This window comes from Hemiscyllium ocellatum, chromosome 16, assembly GCF_020745735.1.
Source record: "Hemiscyllium ocellatum isolate sHemOce1 chromosome 16, sHemOce1.pat.X.cur, whole genome shotgun sequence".
Lineage (NCBI taxonomy): Eukaryota > Metazoa > Chordata > Chondrichthyes > Orectolobiformes > Hemiscylliidae > Hemiscyllium > Hemiscyllium ocellatum.
In genome coordinates this window covers 61369568-61389796 of record NC_083416.1, presented here as the reverse complement: position 1 = coordinate 61389796, position 20229 = coordinate 61369568, and the positions used below count along the sequence as shown (strand labels likewise).

General features: G+C 39.3%; 1 protein-coding gene across 2 annotated transcripts; it reads left to right on the top strand.

Moving 5' to 3' along the window:
• Window positions 1-817: 817 nt before the first annotated feature.
• Window positions 818-13415, top strand: gnpda1 (glucosamine-6-phosphate deaminase 1). 2 transcript variants are annotated; one of them, XM_060836871.1, is made up of 7 exons: window positions 818-903; window positions 2573-2722; window positions 4445-4546; window positions 7547-7729; window positions 8421-8605; window positions 9986-10160; window positions 11990-13415. In XM_060836871.1, the coding sequence occupies exons 2-7, from the start codon at window positions 2599-2601 to the stop codon at window positions 12040-12042; spliced, it is 822 nt and encodes a 273-aa protein (XP_060692854.1). In that variant the 5' UTR covers window positions 818-903; window positions 2573-2598; the 3' UTR covers window positions 12043-13415. The 2 variants fall into 2 exon arrangements, with proteins under 2 accessions (XP_060692854.1, XP_060692855.1); XM_060836872.1 differs by lacking the exon at window positions 11990-13415 and adding an exon at window positions 11438-11535.
• The last annotated feature ends 6814 nt before the right edge of the window (window positions 13416-20229 follow it).

Genomic DNA, 20229 nt, shown 5'->3' with positions numbered 1-20229 from the left:
GCATCTTTACTAAGCTTTCATTTTTTTTAATGTCCTGGGTTCAAACTCGACTCAAGTGCTGAGTTATCTTTTGTTTAATTCATTAATGGGTTGATGGCATTACTGGCTATGCCAGCATCTATTGCCCATCCCTAATTATCTAAAGGGCAGTGAAAAGTCAACCACTTTGCTGTGAGTATGGAGTCACATGTAGGCGAGACCAGGTAATGATCACTGTTTCCTTCTCGAAAGGGCATTGAACCAGATGGGTTTTTCCCTACGATCAACAATGGATTTGTGGTCCTCATTAGATTCTTAATCCCAGATTTTCCCTTCATTGAATTTGAATTCCAACATCTGCTGTGGTGTGATTTGAACCTGGAATCTCAGAACATTATCTGGGTCTCTGGATTAACAGTAGGTTATCGCCTTCCCTCATCTGCTTCTGACTGGGATGCTACAGGCTTCCAAAGATGAAGGAAGGACAAAATTGGTCGTTAACACTGATTACACTCCACAGATGTTGCCAAACCTTTCCAGCAATTTCGGTTTTTGAATCTGTACTACTAGTTGAAGTACTTTGGATTATAGTGTAAATTCCAGGCATATTTGGGAGTCAATAAGACGTATTGCAAATTCAAAGTTCAATGTATTCCACAATGAGATAATTAAAGCTTATAACTATTAGATGTTTACGCAAGATACAAACGTTGATAAGCGTTCAATTGCAATATTCTTAGTTAATTCAGTGCGTGGAGGCTTGTGTCAAACTTCAAAAAGTACCAACAAAAGATTTGATTTCCCTCTTTTTTTTCTCTTCCGATCATCTGACCGGCAACAAAATCATATGACAGTGTTCTCCTTGCGCTGGGATAAAGAAAAGCAAACACGGGAAACGGGATTCCTGCTTAATGAAACAAAAGGGTAAGATGCTGGCGATGTTATTATAAAATGCAATCAATGTAAATGTGAGTCTAGGCTAGGAGGTAGTGTCTGGCTGAATAACAGTTACTGGAAGGCGTAAGGAAATAGCGGGTGCCTGGTCCGTGTCCTTTAATCTGTCACAGTGTCTCCTGTAATGCAGAAAATTGTTACAACCCCCTTAAGACCCACGATTAGACCAGCCTTCATTGCTAGATTGATTTGTCTTGCGTTACTTCGGCTCGTTGTGGCAACAAGCTTATTTATCATAGAGCAGCGTTCATTTTTTGGAAGAAGTAATAAATTACGTACAGTTTGTATTGTAAAATGGGATTTCTCTGTGGCGACTGCTTTAATATTTCCTTGCGCCTGTCATTTAAATAGTCAGAAATGCAAATTTGTGTTACCAACCGGCTGTAATTTGATTTTAACAATAAGTTGAAAATGTTATATGGGGTGAGATGTAAAAAGGATTAACTTTTCTGTTCCCCACTTTATTTCCTTTGCCTTCAGGGTAGTTGACCATGTTTTGAACTCCGACAAATTATGCAACTTCTACTTTTCCAAATGAGGCATTTCTTGCATTCTACATGCAAAACAGAATTGTTATCTCAGGCTTCCTTTAATTGGACACCGAAACTGTCGACTCTGCAAAATAACCTACTTGTTATGCTGCGGGCAACTTGTTGAGAGACTTCAGCCAAACTGGCTTTTTTTCTTTTCGTGATGTTCAAACTACCTCCTGCATTCACACCCTTGACTAAAACCGCAATGTGATGAGGCTACTCTAGTGGAGTTACAAAGCCTGGGCAAATGTGCAGGAGCAGGTCATTTCATCCATAGCATCAAGAGAAGAGCTGGTGTTTGTAGCCTGCATCTTACATTGTATCTTTACTGCACGAAAGGCGGGAAGCAGAGGAGGGGGGTAGCTGTGTAGCCACCTGCTAAGACTCCCCATTTCAGCGATTAGCTGGAACTGGGGAAATGTTCCCAAGCACAAGTAAGACTATTTTTAGAGGATGTGGCCTTGTGAATGCACAGGTACAGATGATCCTATCGCAGAGACAAAAAAAAGGAAAATACAACATCTGATCTACAGAGAAGAACTTTAATGGGGCAATTTCCCTTCATTTTGTTTTTGTTGTTTACTGCTCCTCTGGATTTACCTCACACCCATTACACATGCCTCTGGCATGGTGAATCCTGTTCTCTTGAATGCCATTTCAAATGTATTATTACCGATAACTTTTCGCTTACTTCGATAGCGGGAACAGCTTTGTTTATTTATCGGCGGTTGTTTTTTTGCTTGTTTAACAGCAGCTCTAAACAATTTTTAATCACTTTTTTTCAACCCAAAATTAATGTTCTTTTCCTATCAGCATTAAAACTACTTGTATCTTTGTGTTTAATTTTTACTTTCAGTGCTCTCACAGGAAAGAACCATCCAGTGGAGAATAACTTCTAGTTTATGATGTCCATTTTTTAAAGGAGATATTTTCTGTAACAAATTCGTGACAAATGATATTTCTGTTATTTATATATTTCAAAGGAAGTTTGCACTAATCAATAAGTCAATGGGACATTTGGACCTAGCCTCGCCCTGTGACCTCATTGAGGCTGTATTGCATTTTTAATGATTTAGTACAAAGTGCTTTGTTTTTTTTTTGTACAGTTTCCTTGAGTATATAAGAAACAACCATGAAGTTGATTATATTGGAAGATCGCATGCAAGTCAGTGAGTGGGCTGCAAAATACATCAGGAATCGGATTGTTAAGTTCAACCCTGGTCCTGACAGATACTTCACCCTGGGTTTACCAACTGGTACGTAACAACAACACTAGTAAAAGATGTTTGATATGAACTGAGTTTGTACTGTTGGTTTTTTAGACTGGTTGAATATTTCGGGTAGAATTTACCATCCAAGTAGAAGTTCAGCAATACGCATTAACCTATTTGCAGGTCAGAAATGTCTTTTATTTGCAGTACTGCCAGTTTACTATTGCATTATGGGTGGTTTTATGTGGTAAATGTTTCTTAAAACAGAAATGACATGGTAGCTGAGTGGTCAGCTCCTTTGCCTCTTAGCATCAAGGGACCAGGGTTCGATTCCACCCTTCGGCGACTGTTTATGTGGAATTTGCACATTTTCCCCATGTCTACCCGGGTTTCATCTGGGTGCTCTAATTTCCTCTCATGATCAAAAGATGTGCAGATTAGGTGGATTGGCCATGCGAAACATGGGGTTACAGGGATGCTCTTCCATGAGTCAATGTGGACTTAATGGCTTGCTTCCACATTGTACTGATTGTATGAAACACAAATTATACAGGTCTCATCAATCTTGTTTGGCTTTGATTGATTTCGGACTTCAAATATCTGCATTCTGATGTTCTGTAACAGCCAGTCACTCCAGAAAATTCAGACATGTGCAGTAATCTTCTCCCCCTCTATGAAAATAAAATCACAAATAGTATTTCGGCTGAAGATGATAAATGGTCCACTGCATGGTCATCTTAATGAATGTAATAGCCCTACTATTTGATTATTGCATTTTTCAGTTTTTTCTACTCTTCCCTATCACTCCAACAACTGAAACTGCTGTATCTCCTGGAAATGGTTAGTGGGATTCTAATACAAGTGTAGGTGACTTGTTTACACAAAGCTGGGAGTAGGATACTGCCCGTCAGGACCAAATACCCATTCAGACAACACATTTATTTGGACTGGTGATTCATTTTTCAGATGTTGACATGTGGAGCAACTGAATAATGTTGGTAGTCATTTATGTAAGAGAGTTAGTGCTGCAGATTAAGATGATTAAAAACTAAGACTGAGGTTGGGAATACATTTGCCACCAATTAATGGTCCCTGTAGCTCATGTTCCTGAAGGTAATTTTCACATTTTTTTCTGAAAACCAGAACAGTCTTGTGCACATCATAATACAACTCTCAGTTTCCTCATTGGGCCCAAAAACATTTCTTTGAGACTGAACCATGGAGCAATTAGCACTGGTCGTTACATTGTCACCTCACCTCCATGGCTTTTCCAATAGCCAGCACTGATTGGCGAGGTAGCAGCAGCCACTGCAACATGGGGAACCCCTTGTCTTGGAGACGTCAGAGGCACTGACGTTACCTCCTGACTAACTAGGTAATTTACATCTAAAAATTGCACTTCAAGAGCAATGCAGCTTGGGTGCGGGTTTAGGACATTGAATTTATTCCGTTGTTGGGTTCCTGACTCCATGTTGACTTTCCACCTCATCTGTCACTTACCTTTAACTAAACTCCCAAGTTGGTGAACTGGTGTTCTGTAAATAAACTTAATGATAAAGACGATTGTATATGTAGTCAAATGTACAGTTTGCATCAATATTCATTGCTATCACAGAGATTTTCTTTCAAAACAAAACTGATTAAATGGCTGATCTGTGTTAGTAATCTAAGGGTTGGAGAGACTGTAAACATGGGTCATTGAATTTGGTCAGTTAACTGCTTGCAGAATTTTTGTGCAGTAATTTTTTGAAAAATATCTTTCTGCAGGAGACACACCTTTGGGAAGCTATAGAAAACTAATAGAATATTATAAGAATGGGGATCTATCATTCAGATATGTGAAGACATTTAACATGGATGAATATGTGGGTGAGTGTGGTGTAGTACAACTTTTATATGTTCAAAGAAAATCCTGACCAAGTGACTTGAGTCGTGAATCTAAAAGTTATTCCCTGTTATTTTCTGTAATGCGGGGGACCACATGCTGTTTTTGAGCCAGCGGCTCTGAGTTCAAGTTTTACTCCAAAATTTGATGGCCAAGAGAGATATACTCATAATGTTGCCAATCATCTTGTAAATCTTTCCAACATACACCAATGCCAAAGAATAATAGCAGGAGAGATTCTGTTCCACCTTGTGGTGAAAGGAATTGGATCCATTGCATACATAGTGCAGGCTTAAACATGAATGTAAAAGTGCATATTGCCACAGCAGTTCTGACTCCTCCTTAGTTGCCTGCTGCTCAGTTGTTGGGTGAGGCATGTGGATCAGATTAGAGTTCAATCCCCATTCTGGCTGCAGTGGAGTTTTCATTAATGGTGACTTGCCATACCTTCAGAGAAGTTCATGGTAATGTGTGGTGCATCTATCTCTGGGTAGAGATCTCAAGGAAGAGTTTCTGTCATATGTTGGTAAGGCACTGGGGCTGGATGAGATACTTTAAAGAATACTGAAGGAAATGAGATGGAAATTGGAGAGTGCTGGCCATAATTTTCCAGCCTTTGTGGACATGGGTGGTACCATAGGACTGGAGAATTTCAAAATTTTGATCAAATAAAGAATGTAAATAGAAGCCCAGCAACTACAGATCAGTCAGTTTTAATTTAACTGTGGGGAAGCTCAAGGAAATAGTAACTCAGGACAAAATTAATAGTTACTGAGGAAAATATGGGTTAATTAAAGCAAGACAACATGGGGATTTGTTGAGAAAAGATTGTGTTTAACCAGCTTGTTGAGTTGTTTTTTGAAGTATTAACAGAGTAGGATAGTGAGGGTAATGCTGTTGATGTAGTGTGTTCAACTACTAAGAGACCTTTGATACATTTTACTCAACACACACCTGACCAAAATATAGTTCATGGAATAAAAGAGACAGTAGCAAGGTTGATGTAAAAGTAGCTGTGTGACAGAAGCCAGTTGTGTTTTGTTTTTTGGCTATGTTTTGTACCGAAGGCAGGTTTATTTTTGTGTTCTCCATGGAGTTGGAACCCTTACTGTTTCTATTATGCAGTCAGTTCTGATATGACGTGATAGTTCCGTTCCCATGTGACCCCACGTTATAAGAAAATAGTGTAATAGCAGCGCCATTTAAATTAATGTGGCCGAAATTGTGTTATACCCAATACAGGTAAGCAAAGTTCATGTTCTACAAAAATGGTCTAAATTCTTCAATCACATTACAATCCAATTTGTGTTGAAGAAATGCATGTTAATCATTGACCTAAACATTGGTGTACAGGGCACAATTTCAATATTTATAGATTATACAAAACTTGGAAGCATTCTGAACTGTAAGGAGTATAGTATAAGGCTTCAAAATAATGTAGATGAGTTGGTGGAATGGGTGGGCAAGTAGCAGATGAAATTGGATGTGATAGAGAAGTATGAAGTGTTTCATTTTTATAGGAACAACATGGAGATATAACATAAAGAGCACAACTTTGAAGAGTGTACAGGAATCTGGTTGTATAATTATGGAGGTCATTGAGACGTCAAGAGTGTTGCTTATAAAGTGTCATTAGTTTTACCAATAGGGGCATATTGTACAAGAGTTAGGAAGTATGTTAAACTTAAACTGGTTCAGTTTTAATAGGAATATTGCAAGCAGTTCTATGCTGCACTTTATGAATGATGTCAAGGTATTAGAGAGTGTGGAGAAAAAATAGACTAGAATAGTTGCATGCATGGGGGATCTTCAGTTACCTGGATAGATTTGGAGAAATTGACACTGTTTTCCTTGGAGAATGTTAATAGGAGATTTGATAAAGCTATTCAAAATTGAGGGGTCTGGACAGAGTGAATAGAGAAAAAACTAATCCTACTGCTAGAAGAATCCAGAATGAAAGGGCTCTGATCTAAGGCAATTATCTAAAGAAAAACGGAGACATGAGGAGAAACTTTCTTCCATGCAATGAGTTGTTAGGATCTGGAATATACTGCCTTAATGTGAGGTGGAGATATTTACATGGAAAATTGGTTTCAAGTAAAATGCTCCCTTGGAGAGCCAGCATAGATACAATGGGCTGAATGACTTTCATCTGTGCTGTAACAATTTTCTGATTCCAATTTGCCTGCCTGCATTTGTGCATACTTACCCCTGGATGTATTTCAAACATGAAATAATGTTATCATCCAAATCTAAACTATGCGCCAAACCTCATTCGAGACTGACATGAGATGGATGGAGAGTGTGAAGTTTTTTTTTGTGTGATGCCAGATATGAGCTGAGTTGTCCATACGTAGTGCACAGAATATAGCTTGTGCTGGTATAATGTACGTTTTGTTAACCCGCATTCACTGTAACAGGATTGATGAATTGGAAACGCTGCTTCTAAAGTACAAGCTTTTAAAACATGTGTTGCTGTAACACAACTACAGTGCCAACACTTTTAAGTGCTGTTTCTAAAGTGCGATTTTTCTATACCACAGGGGTGCACAGGAACACAACCATCCTGTTATAGAAGAACTAACTGTACTGGAGTATGGCTCAGTCCTATCTTTGCTACATGCTTCACTTTAACAAAATACTAAGCAGGGGCCATACAATGAACATTAAAATGTGTCCCCAAATTACGTTTAAACAACTTATTAAGGCTGACTAGCAGCATCACTGTAACGAATAGCTTCAAACGACTTCATTGTTGGACAGATACATTCTCTTGGTCAAGAATTTGGTTGGCCTTGGTCCTGAAGTTAGTTTTGAGATGTTATGAAGCTCCAAGACTTACTGTAATGTTTACTTACTTTCTTTTGAAATATAGGTGACAGGTCATAAGTGTTAGAATTTGATGCTAGTGCATTTGATTATTGCTTATACTTACTTACTTAAGTTGCTTATACTTAATACAGTTTATTGCATTTCCTTTGCAGGTCTTGCACGGGACCATCCTCAGAGCTATCATTCGTTCATGTGGAACAATTTCTTTAAGCATGTTGACATCTTGGCTGAAAATACGCACATTCTAGATGGGAATGCTCCCGACTTGGAAGCAGAATGCGATGCTTTTGAGGAGAAAATTAAAGCAGCAGGAGGAATTGAGCTTTTTGTTGGTGGTACTACTGTTCAGTGATTTGGACAAATAATATCCTCTTCCTGAAGCTGGTGCTTCATTAATAATAGCTGTAACTGTAATCTGTTGTTATATTATGTTTTATAGTTGCTGTGGAGGTGTTCTTATCATTGTCAAAGAGACTGTGCCTAATTTAGGAAATAAAGTGTTTTTTTTTCCCCTTAGGGGTTCCATCAGCATTAGTTGGATGCACTGAATTGCATCTTCATGTTGGTTCAATACAGGTTGTTCTGCTATAACGTGTGTTTTGTCAGCACAAGTTGGCTACAGCACAATCGACGAATTGTGAACATTATTTGGGTAATATACCCTTTCAGGAAAGGTTTACAGCAGTTTTCCAGTAGCGTTCTTCTATAGCACGATTTTCTATCGTGGTTTTCCATGGTGTGATTTTCTACAGTGAAAGTTTGCAGAGGAACACAACTGTTGCATTATAGCAGAACGATCTGTAATATGTTTTAATGCCAGCATAGAACTGTTTTGACTGGAGCTGTGTGATATTGCTACACCTTTCATCTTGTGACTACTCTTTGCAGAGAAGCGGTTTTAACTAATTTAATGTTATCCTAAAGCCCTGGTTTCCAGAGTGACCTTGGGTGACGTTTCCAGTGAGCTCTGTCAAAACTTAGTTATTACATTTTCGTTCACACTTTTTTTTCTTTGGCTTTGAATAGGCATTGGTCCAGATGGTCACATTGCTTTCAATGAACCGGGCTCTAGCTTGGTGTCACGAACAAGAGTGAAGACGTTGGCTATGGACACAATATTGGCCAATGCTCGATTCTTTGATGGAGATCTGTCTAAAGTTCCGACGATGGCTCTGACTGTTGGGGTGGGGACAGTAATGGATGCTAGAGAGGTAAAGAAATGGCAGGCAACTGCATGGTTCCTGATTTAGGTCCTGAAAGCAGCCTATTGGAATAATGTATTGATGTATGCAAAATTGCCTGTAGGATTTGTACTTTTTTGAGAATTTCCTGTTTCTCATTTTCTAGCCTTGTTTCCCTTCTGAATAACATTAATCAACTAGTGTTGCAGTTTTGAAGATCTGTAAATGCAGAACTGCATATGATTTGTTGAATCATTTTTAATAATTTAAGCATATATTTTATTTCCATTTGGAAATGTTATTGACTCTGCCTTCATCACCATTTGATGCATAGCAACTTGCTGCATTTATTATTTTAAAAAGTCTTCATCTTACCTCTGATTTGTTTGCTGCCTGCATAGATTTTACACAAAAGAAATGTTTATTTGAGGTTAACATATGACTTTTTAAAAACTTGATAGCCATTGGTCTAGAAGATCGCACAGTGACATGTGTGCAAGTGGTAGAAAAAAAAGTCCTGTTAATCTGCATTGTATTGAATATTGGTGCAGAATTGTCCTGCTCAATTTCTATGGCTTTCCTCCAACCACAGACCCCCTTCTTTGTTTGCTCCTGTTCAAATCACTAACAATTTTTGAAAGTTCATTGCTAGCTTTCTATAATTAAAGTTTGTGAGAAAATTTGTAGCTCGGATGCTCGTTGTTGTGGTTCTCTTCGCTGAGCTGGGAATTTGTGTTGCAGACATTTCGTCCCCTGTCTAGATGAAATCCTCAGTGCTTGGAAGCCTCCTGTGAAGTGCTTCTGTGATGTTTCCTCCGGCATTTATAGTGGTTTGTCTCTGCCACTTCCGGTCGCTGTCTGCTGCAGTGGCCGGTATATTGGGTCCAGGTCGATGTGTTTGTTGATAGAATCTGTGGATGAGTGCCATGCCTCTAGGAATTCCCTGGCTGTTCTCTGTTTGGCTTGTCCTATAATAGTAGTGTTGTCCCAGTCGAACTCATGTTGCTTGTCATCTGCGTGTGTGGCTACTAAGGATAGCTGGTCGTGTCGTTTCGTGGCTAGTTGGTGTTCATGGATACAGATTGTTAGCTGTCTTCCTGTTTGTTCTATGTAGTATTTTGTGCAGTCCTTGCATGGGATTTTGTACACTACATTAGTTTTGCTCATGCTGGGTATCGGGTCCTTTGTCCTGGTGAGTTGTTGTCTGAGAGTGGCTGTTGGTTTGTGTGCTGTTGAGTCCTGGTGGTCGTAGTAGTCTGGCTGTCAGTTCAGAAATGTTCTTAATGTATGGTAACGTAGCTAGTCCTTTGGGTTGTGGCATGTCCTCATTCTGTTGTCTATAATTAACAAAATGTTCATTGTTCCTTATGGAAGGTGCTTAGTGACTTTTATTTTATTACTTTTCTATAGGTGATGATTCTTATCACAGGAGCGCATAAAGCTTTGGCTCTGTGTAAAGCTATAGAAGATGGTGTAAACCATATGTGGACTGTATCAGCTTTCCAGCAGCACCCCAAAACACTGTTTGTGTGTGATGAAGATGCCACCACGGAACTTCGTGTAAAAACAGTGCAGTATTTTAAAGGTAATTGGTTCTTGAGAGAATTTCCAGCCATTGATAAAATTCGGGGGAAGATGTTAAACTATAATAACTTATGAAGCAACTAACCTCTACTACTTAACCTCTTATTAAGAGGCTTCAACCCCTTCTGTATCCACCCCATAACAATCATCACCAGTTCTGTATTCCACTGAGATATGGACACTCTGCCAGGTAAAGCCTCTTTTGCTGGCTGTACAATTCTAAAAAAAAAACTCTCAAATTCTGTACCTCAAAGTTTTCACCTTTGCTACTTCTGCTTCCATTTAGGGTGACCAAGCTTTCATTCACCTATCCTCATTTTTAAAACAAAATATTTTCACTGGCTAAGCCAGTATTTATTGCCTATCTCTAATTGCTCTTAAAAGTTTGGTACTGAGCTGCCATCTTGAACCATGCAGCCTATGTGGTATACATACACTCACAGTGCTGTTAGAGAGGGAGTTCCAGGATTTTTTTGACCCAATAGCAGTGAATTAGTGGCAGTAAAGTTCCATCTCAGGCTAGTGTGTAGCTTTGAGAAGAACTTGCAGATGATTCTGTTCTCATGTATATGCATCCTGTCGTTTTAAGTGAAATGTGCAGTCTAAGGACCCTTGGTGAGCTTTCGTAGTACATCTTTCAGATAATAAATTGTGGTGTCATTGTATGTATGTGGTAAAGGGAATGAGCATATAAGTTATATGGGGTGTGGTAAAAATGTTTAAAATGTGATAATGTTTAGTATTTGAATTTTAATGTAGATGATGATGGATTTTGGTTTCAGTATTGTGAAGATGACTTGTTTAAAAAAAGGTCAAGGTCAGTTAGAAGCATCATAAACACGTTTCTAAGAAAGCATGTGATTCAGTTAATTGATGGAATGTTTATATTGCTGATGACAGATAAAATAGACAGAGGTCACTAGTTTACTTCTGACTTTCACAAAATCCATCAGTCTTTGGGACATCTTGTTTCAGTACTGATGTGATATTAGGTATGTAGCCATAAGCAGACACCTTCCATCAAGTTGCTGATGTTTGACAGTGAAGTATTGCAGCAAAACTTGCCTGGGTTGGATTTATTTTGGTGTGTGGAAAGGAGATTCCTGGGCAATATTCAATATTGCCAGGTAGGTGGCAGTGTTGTAACAATGCTGGAACAGCTTGGCTAGGAATACAGCTCGTTCTGGAGCATGTCTTCAGGACTATTGCTGGAATGTAGTTGGGACTGATATTCTTTAGAGTATGTAATGTCTTCAACTATTTCTTCATATCATGTAGAGTGAATCCAATTGGCTGAAGTCTGGTGAAGACAGTCCTGAGGAGGAAGCCAAGAAGGATCATCCACATGGTACTTAATAGTTGAAGATGTTTTAAACTGCTTTAGCCTTGTCTTTTGCACTGATGTGTTGGGCTCCCTCCACCTTCATTGAGGATGGCAATAACTGGAGAGTCTGCTCCTCCAGTAAGTAGTTTAATTGTTCATCACCATTCACAACTGGATGTCACAGAATTGCAGCGCTCAGATTGATCCATTGACTGGGATATTGTTTAGCTCGGTCTGTCGCATGCTGTATATGCTGGTTGACACACAAGTCATTGTGTGGTGTAGGTCCATGAGTTTGACACCCAATTTTTAGTATGCCTAATGGTTCTCCTAGCATTGAGGTTCACTAATTTCATTGCAAATGCTTCTGTGAAATGCCTTGGAATTTTCTCTTAAGACTAAAGTGCTATATATATATATATAGTATAAACACAGCATTGTCTGATTTTTTTTAAAAAATTGCTCCTATATATATCTCTCTTGTTTTACTTTTATTCCTCTCCCAGGTTTGTTGCACATTCACAATAAACTTGTAGATCCATTGTACAGTATGAAATAAACCGGTGGAGGGAAGTTGACAAGTACCCATTGAATTGAATGAGGACCATTTGAGCAACAGGATTTCCCACATGAACCTTTTCTTCTGCAAGAGTATCTGAAGGAAACCTAGCCCAACCAGTTATGAATGTTTTCCTCCCCTTATACTTGTATTACCAAATGAATCATTTTGTTGTCTTTGTGGAGTGGGCAGAAAGGGAGATAATTTTATGTCATCTAGTGAACTGAGAAATGAGCCCAGTTCATCTATACCCTGCTGCTTTGGGCGTAAGGATGTCATCAAAGACAGTGAGAGTGAAAATATTATTCCTGGATTACTCAAAAAAAATTTATACTTCTGAAATGTTTTTTACATTGTGAAAACATGTAACTTCCAGTTCAGATCTGGCTGCTATCCATTCAGTATAGGTTGAAATATTGCTTTTAAGAAAAAGGGTAATTGGAAGTTTGGAAAAAATACTGATTTATATTTGAGAAACCACTTAACAAGGATAAAACTGTGGCAATGGTTTGTTTTAATTTCAAAGTTTGAACAGAAGTCATTTTGTTGTGCTAAATACAATCTTATGTTGACCTGATTAGACTTTTTCTATTTCATTATAGAATATTCAATTTACTGTATTTGTAACCTTCCTCTGCATATTATTGCAGTAGCTTTCCCCTTTCTATTCAAAGTTATTGCATGCACCTGAGTTTACCCAAGCTTTTAAAATATCTTCTGATGAGTTGTAAATGGTGAGCTTAATGTATAGGACTGTAAAATACCACTGTAGTCCATCTGGCTACTCTGGATGTTTGAAAACCCTAATATGCTACTTTTGTCATTTTTGGTTGCTGTTTCTGACACATATCCATCTTATAGCATTGAAGATACTATATTTCTTCTTCTTCTCCGGATATTGTTCCATATACAGGGATATTCACAAGTTTTTAATGTGAAATAATGGCATTTAAATTGCCTTTTAGGACTTCCCTCTTCTGAATTTATTTTGGTGCTTACTTGCAGAGTGTTTCCTGTGTCTGCTCATCCTAATACTTAAACAAAAAGTATCCACATGAAATGAAATGGAGAACCTTTTCTCGTTCACTCTGCTATTTTGCAGGCATTTAATTTTTGTTCCTAGGGTTTGACATACATTGAAGGGATTATGTTATATCATTTAAGTATTTTGAGCAGACTAATAGTCGGGCATTCTTGTTGCAGAGTTAGGTTTGTCAGTTTTTTGTTGTGAACAAATCTGGAAAGTTGACGAATTTGCAAACAAATCTGTAAGTCACACTGATTTAAGGTATCCATTCAAAGCCAGTTGCTGAATTCATTTTGTCAATTTACCTTTTGAAGAATAATAAAAATGTTTCCCTTTCAATTGAAAATAGATCTATTACTTTGCATTGTCATTTGTCCATTTTGACCTGATCCCTCCAAGAAGTGGCAATGTTATGGACCAGACCAAACCCTGTCAAAACATGTCAAGGAGACAGCCAAGACCCTAAATCTTTTTCTGGATGCTGTTCAGTTGATCAGCTAACAGTCTTGAAGCAAAACACATTTTATTCATACACTATAGTTAAAATGCAGACAAAAATACAAATAAAAGAATTGGCTGAAATGTAACTCTACTGAAATACTGAGGAAAAAAAGCTTCTCATTTACTGTTCCAATATCATAACAGCTCATAAGCACACCCTTGGCAAAAGCAAAGTCAGTAAAATAGATTGTCTCATGCAATTCTAGCAGCAGGAACAGAATGCCAGGTTTTAGCTGTGACGGAGAGAGATGTAGCAGCATTCACAACCACACACCTTTGACAACCAGTTCTTCATCCAGACACACGGAACAGCCGTGGGGACCAAATGTGCACCCCAATATGCCAACATTTTTATGCACAAGTTCGAACAAGACTTCCTCTCTATGCAGGGTCTCCAACCAACATTATACACCAGGTACATTGACGACATTTCTTCCTCTGGACCCATGCTGAGGAGTCACTGATAAAACTACACAGTGACATCAACAAGTTTCATCCCACCATCAAATTCATTATGGACTACTCTCAACTGAAAGTCTCATTCTTGGACACATGCATCTCCATCAAGGATGGACACCTCAGCACCACGCTCTACCGCAAACCCACAGACAGCCTCACAATGCTACACTTGTCCAGCTTCCACCCAAAAAATATTAAAACAGCCATTCCCTATGGACAAGCCCTACGCATACACCGGATCTGCTCAGATGAGGAGGAACGTGACGGACACCTGGATGTACTCAAGGATGCCCTCACAAGAACGGGGTACGATGCCCAACTCATCAACCGCCAGTTCCGACGTGCCACAGCAAGGACCGTAATGACCTCCTCAGGAGACAGAGACGTGCTGCAACCAACAGGCTACCCTTCGTTATTCAGAATTTCCCAGGAGCTGAAAAACTATGCCATGTTCTTCGTGACCTGCAACTCATTATCAATGAGGATGAGCACCTCACCAAGACCTTCCCCACACCCACGCTACTTGCTTTAAACAACCGCCAAATCTCAAACAGATCATTATTCGTAGCAAGCTGCCTGGCTCTCAGGACGACTCCACACAACCCTGTCACGGTAGGCGTTGCAAGATGTGTCAGAATGTGGACGTAGATACCACCATTACACGTGGGGATACCTCCCACCTTGTACATGCCAGGTACCCATGTGACTCAGCCAACGTTGTCTATCTTATACGTTGCAGGCAAGGATGCCCTGAAGCATGATACATTGGGGAAACCGAGCAAAGGCTACGACAACGGATGAATGGGCACCGCACAACAATGAACAGACGGCAATGTTCCCTCCCAGTTGGGGAACACTTCAATGGTCTAGGACATTCGACCTCTGACCTTTGGGTGACCATCTTCCAAGGCGGACTTTGGGATAGGCAACAGCAAAAAGAGGCTGAGCAGAGGCTGATAGCTAAGTTCGGTTCCCATAGGGAGGGCCTCAACCGGGACCTTGGGTTATTGTCACATTATGGGTGACCACCATTGCACTATATATACACACACACACACACACACACACACACACACACACACACACACACACACACACACACTCCTATACACACATATACACGGACACACACATACACAGACACCCACACACCCTTACAGACACACACACTCCCACATCCACACAGGCATCCTCTCAAAGACTTAGACCACTCCATACTCATGCACACACATATACACACTCTCTCTCACAGACACTCTCAACCCCCACCCTAGATACACTCTCATACTTACACATGCACCCCCTCACGGACTTAAGACACTCTACACTCACTACAAACACACACACATACACTCTCACTCACACTCCCAATCCCAAACCCAGACAGACATACAGACAGACATGTGCACACATATTTCGTGGGGGTGAATTTGTACTTGCAGAGTTACATTGTACTTTGCTGCAAAACTGCATGAATTCATATAAAACTCTATTATCTCACTTTTTAGGTTAGAATCAATCTAAACATCATGGCATAGACAGAGAACACAGGGGGCTAACATCTTCAACATATTGTCTAGCTATCACCCATTGTTACAGCTAACTGAAGAATGCAACTTTTACAAAACAAAGTTTTGTGATTTTCACATGAAAGAAGTGAAACTAGCACATGGTATTCAAACGGATGAAAGACTCAACAGACAAACAAGGTATTTTTCAATGTATAATTTCAGTTACATCACACTAAATTTTTGCTATAAATTGTGTTTTAGGATTGAGCCCTCCACTATCACCTGATGAAGGAGCAACGCTCCGAAAGCTAGCGTGCTTCCAATTAAACCTGTTGGACTATAACCTGGTGTTGTGATTTTTAACTTTGTACGTCCCAGTCCAACACTGGCTTCTCGCCTCAGGCGACTGTGTGGAGTTTGCACATTCTCCCCGTATCTGCGTGGGTTTCCTCCGGGTGCTCTGGTTTCCTCCCACAGTCCAAAAACGTGCAGGTTAGGTGAATTGGCCACGTGAAATTGCCCGTAGTGTTAGGTGCGGGGTAAATGTAGGGGAATGGGTCTGGGTGGGTTGCGCTTCAGCAGGTCGGTGTGGGCTTGCTGGGCCGAAGGGCCTGTTTGCACACTAAGTAATCTAATCTAATCTCCAAAATACAGCTATTGAAAGCTAAACTGAAAATCCTGCTTCTTCGGGAGCTTCACCGCACCCATTCAGGCTGCTTCAATTGTTCCAAAGTTTACAACTTTTCGTCGTTTTAAAAAAAAGACAACATACACCTCTTAAGGTATAGTATTGTCACAACAATCGCATTCAGATTGCCATTCTGCTTCATTTGACTTAGCCTGACCTGAAGATCCACCTTTTTAGCCTGGGTGCTCAATTCAGACCACTTGCAGAGCCTTCCAGCGGTGGGAGTTTTCTAGCATAGCACATAATCAGCACTGCAGGCCGAAGCACACCTTTTTTTTAACTGCATTTACTGTCCTATTCCCTAATTTAAATGTCTAAAAGCCTTTTTGACCAGGACAAAAAAGAAAGGTGAGTGTTTGAACAGGATTGTAGCTAAGTTGGAAAGGATGTAGGGTGTTAGTCAGGTAATGGTTTAGGGTGGCAGGAAAGTGGATAAGGGTTAGTGTGGCACAGGTGTCAGAGAATTGCTTGTTTCAGGGGGTAAGGGATAGTTGGTTGAAGGATAGTTGGGCGTCTGCAGTGGGGTCAGTCTGAGTGATTGATGGGATCAGTGTGCTATCCTGGTGATCAATATGGACCAATTCAGTGCCTCTCCCACCTCCCTGCAGGCAGACTAACTCACTGCCCATGAGGATTGGAACCCAAACGCTCTCGCAGGTTTCTTCATTCTGCCCCAACCCATCACAGAGGCCTGGAAAGTCCACAGGTGGGTTTGGAAGGCTAGCTTGCAGACATCCTTCAACATTTTTGAATCAAACATCTTCAGGGAGAGAAAAGTTCTTCTGACTGAAAACAGTCATCATTGCCCTTAAATATTCATTTCAACAATGTATGCTTTAAAGCAATCAGTTGGATGAATTCCATTTTTAAATCAGTTTTGTTGATTTAAAATGATCATCATTGCCTTTTTAGCTTAATACTTGACTCAAAGTGAAAGTTCATTAGATCATTGCAGTTTCCCAAATCAATTTGAACAATATTCAGATTTAACTTGTTCAGTGCTGCCGATCATGGAGTTAAATCAATTGGGCAACTCAAACCACCTTGAGATTTGAGAGGCATAAGAGGCTTACTCCCCTACCTTTACATCTTAAATACCAAACTAATTGTAAAATTTTCACACCAACTTTTTAATAGGCACTTCCGCTGTTCCCGGTACTCAGCATCCTCTGTTATGCTGGTTCACATGTAATTCCACATGTTGGTGGAAAGCGAATGAGTTTGACTGGAAATTTTAATCTTACCCTCAATCCAGATAAGTAGCACCTGGTCTCTCAACTGTGCTCTAAGTGAATACATTGGATTCTGATCTCTGGTCAGCATAATTCATGGTTCACTGGTCTTGGTGCACACATCTGATATTTTGCAGCAGTGGTATGATTGGTGATCAACACTTGTGGCAAGTCATTGAGTGATAGCAAGTAAGCTCTGTTTACCTGTCTTCCATTTCAACACCTCTATCATCACACCACAATTTTTATCCGTGGTATCTAGCACTTATTACCTTGACAAACCAAGCACAGCTAGATTATTAGGGTAATAAACACTTAATGAAACAAATTCATTCACAGGTCAGCCTTGTGTTTACTCAATTAACTAGTATGAAATGTACTGTTCTTAACTATTCCCAGAGGAGCAGTTGGATAATCACCAAATCTAAATGAAAGTGTTCTAGATTAAGTAGGGCTGGCTACACATGAAATTTTATGGAGACTCATTTTACCATTAGATTTACATACTGGAAATTATGTGCCATTCCAATATATGTTCAAGCAAAATTCATCCATAAGGCCAAGTTCAGAGTGAACTTGGATCATCTGTCACAGAATTAGACAGGTAAACATGCAATAACACTTCTCAGGTCAGTCAACACCTGTAGTGGAACAACCAAGTTAACATTTCATGTGTAGACCCTCAGTCAGTACAGAAGAAACCTTGTATTACTCTTGCTGACCTGCTTTAGGAAACGATGGTTGCTTATGGTCTTTGTCTAAGTTACTTGTATATGTAATTGCAGCTGAACAAAGACAGCATACCTTATGTTTTAAGAAATGCTTCCAGCTATTTAATGCCCTTTCAACTTTGGAGAATGATTTCCTTCCAAAACTATGTACAGTTATTGGCTTGTGTTCTGAAGATTTATTTTTGCGTTTGGTTGAATTGATGCATGAAATAAATTCAAGCCATGGTGAACTGATGAACATAAATTTGATTCCTGAGTATGCTATTTTTGCATTGGTTTTAAGAGTGGATAAATAAAAGATTTGCATCAAATAGCATATTTCACAAGCTCATGGTGTCTCAAATGTTTAAAAGCCAACTAAGCATGTTTAAAGTGGTAACTTTCAATATGAGAAGTGGAAACTAATTTGCACACAGCAAAGTCTCTCAGATAACAATGAGAGTGTGATTGGCTGGTTGAGAGAATTATCATTAGCCAAGGCAGATGGGGAAGCAACTGTCACTTTTCTTCCAAATTGAGCCACGGGATCTTTTACATTGGAGTGAACAAGACAGGCCAACCATTTTACATTTCAGCACAAGGCAAGACCTCTGACAATGCAGCACTCCTCTACAGCATGAACTAGTTTATACATGGAGGTCTCTGGTAGAGATTTGAACTCATGAGCTTTTGACTTCAAGACAAGAATGGTACAGCGGAGGCAAATTTAGGTCCTTGTTCTCGTAGTGTTTAGTAGGTCTTTCCTGCGATTCTACTGGCTTCACTAAAAGAGCAGGAATAATTGAGTAAACAGCTATATTTAGTCTGGGGCAATTTACCCTTTATTCCTGATCCAGTACATTTGTGCAATTAGAGAAAGGAATTAGCTGAGTTATTTTTTTTCTCCCAGGCCTCCCATATTGAAGAAGAATCCAATGAAAAATGGTGAACTGCATTCCAACAAAACACTTGTGGAACTCAGTTTTAGCATAAAAAATTACAAGAATTATTTAAGAAATAAATATTAAAGAAAATATGGGGATTTCTTCAACATGTGAAATGTTAGAATTTAGGACTATGTTAACAAGGATTTTGTTCTGAGACCAAATTATCATATCGGCCAAAGTCTACAGAGACTGCATATAGAAGCATAAATAAATACTGGATCACAGATGCTGGAATTTAACTTAAAGTATACCAAAAATATTTTCTCCCAGAAAGATATCAGAAGATAAGTGGGCTATCTCCAGTCAGCAGACTAACTTGCAATACTGAATATTAGGATATACACCCCTTACAAATAGCCATGTAAATTTCTGGAGTCCCCATTTGATAGTTCAACTACACTACATCCTTATTGGCAAAATAATGTTTGAAACCCAAATAGGAATTACTTTAATTCATATGGACACAGAAATGCTATTTGCTGAAATGTTAGCCTGGAACACTAGATGGCAGTCTTTGTTTGAAAATCACGGCCCATCCCCCACAGATTTATGTGAGAAAAGTACATTAAAATGAGTCACAATATGTGGTTGGGAAAATTAAAACTGCGCAACACTCTGTACATTTATTTAAATGCCTTAAAGCTTGACAATGAAAAGCATCTACCAGGGTTTGTTTAAATCAACTCCGACTGATGGGACGGAACCCTCTTTGTCAATTGATTGCAATGGACATCAATTACATTAAATTGGAACTTATATGAGATTTAAGATCCAAAATGAGATATACCTCAGCAACAATTCGAGCAAGACTTTTCCTTTATAGAAAATAATATTTCTTAAAATCTGGCAGAATCTGTCTTTCTTTTGCGGTTGCTGATGAACTGTGAACAAGATTACAGCAAAAATTCAGCTTAACACCCCAGCTTCATGTCAGTGCTTACCTTTTGCCAATTGCAACACAGCTGCATAATAACCTTTCTAATGCTGCTCAAACAACCGACAATCCATTTATCCATTTATAAATATCAGAAAGCTATCAAAATGCAACACCTCACACTTATCTAAATTAAACTCCAGCTGCCACTCCTTGACTCATAGGGCAGTTTGGTCAA

Bases quoted from the DNA above. Each gene is read 5' to 3' on its own strand.
- gnpda1 (XM_060836871.1), top strand. From the start codon at position 2,599: ATGAAGTTGATTATATTGGAAGATCGCATGCAAGTCAGTGAGTGGGCT. The intron at 2,723-4,444 runs GTACGTAACAAC...ATCTTTCTGCAG, and splicing joins CACCCTGGGTTTACCAACTG to GAGACACACCTTTGGGAAGC. The intron at 4,547-7,546 runs GTGAGTGTGGTG...TTTCCTTTGCAG, and splicing joins TAACATGGATGAATATGTGG to GTCTTGCACGGGACCATCCT.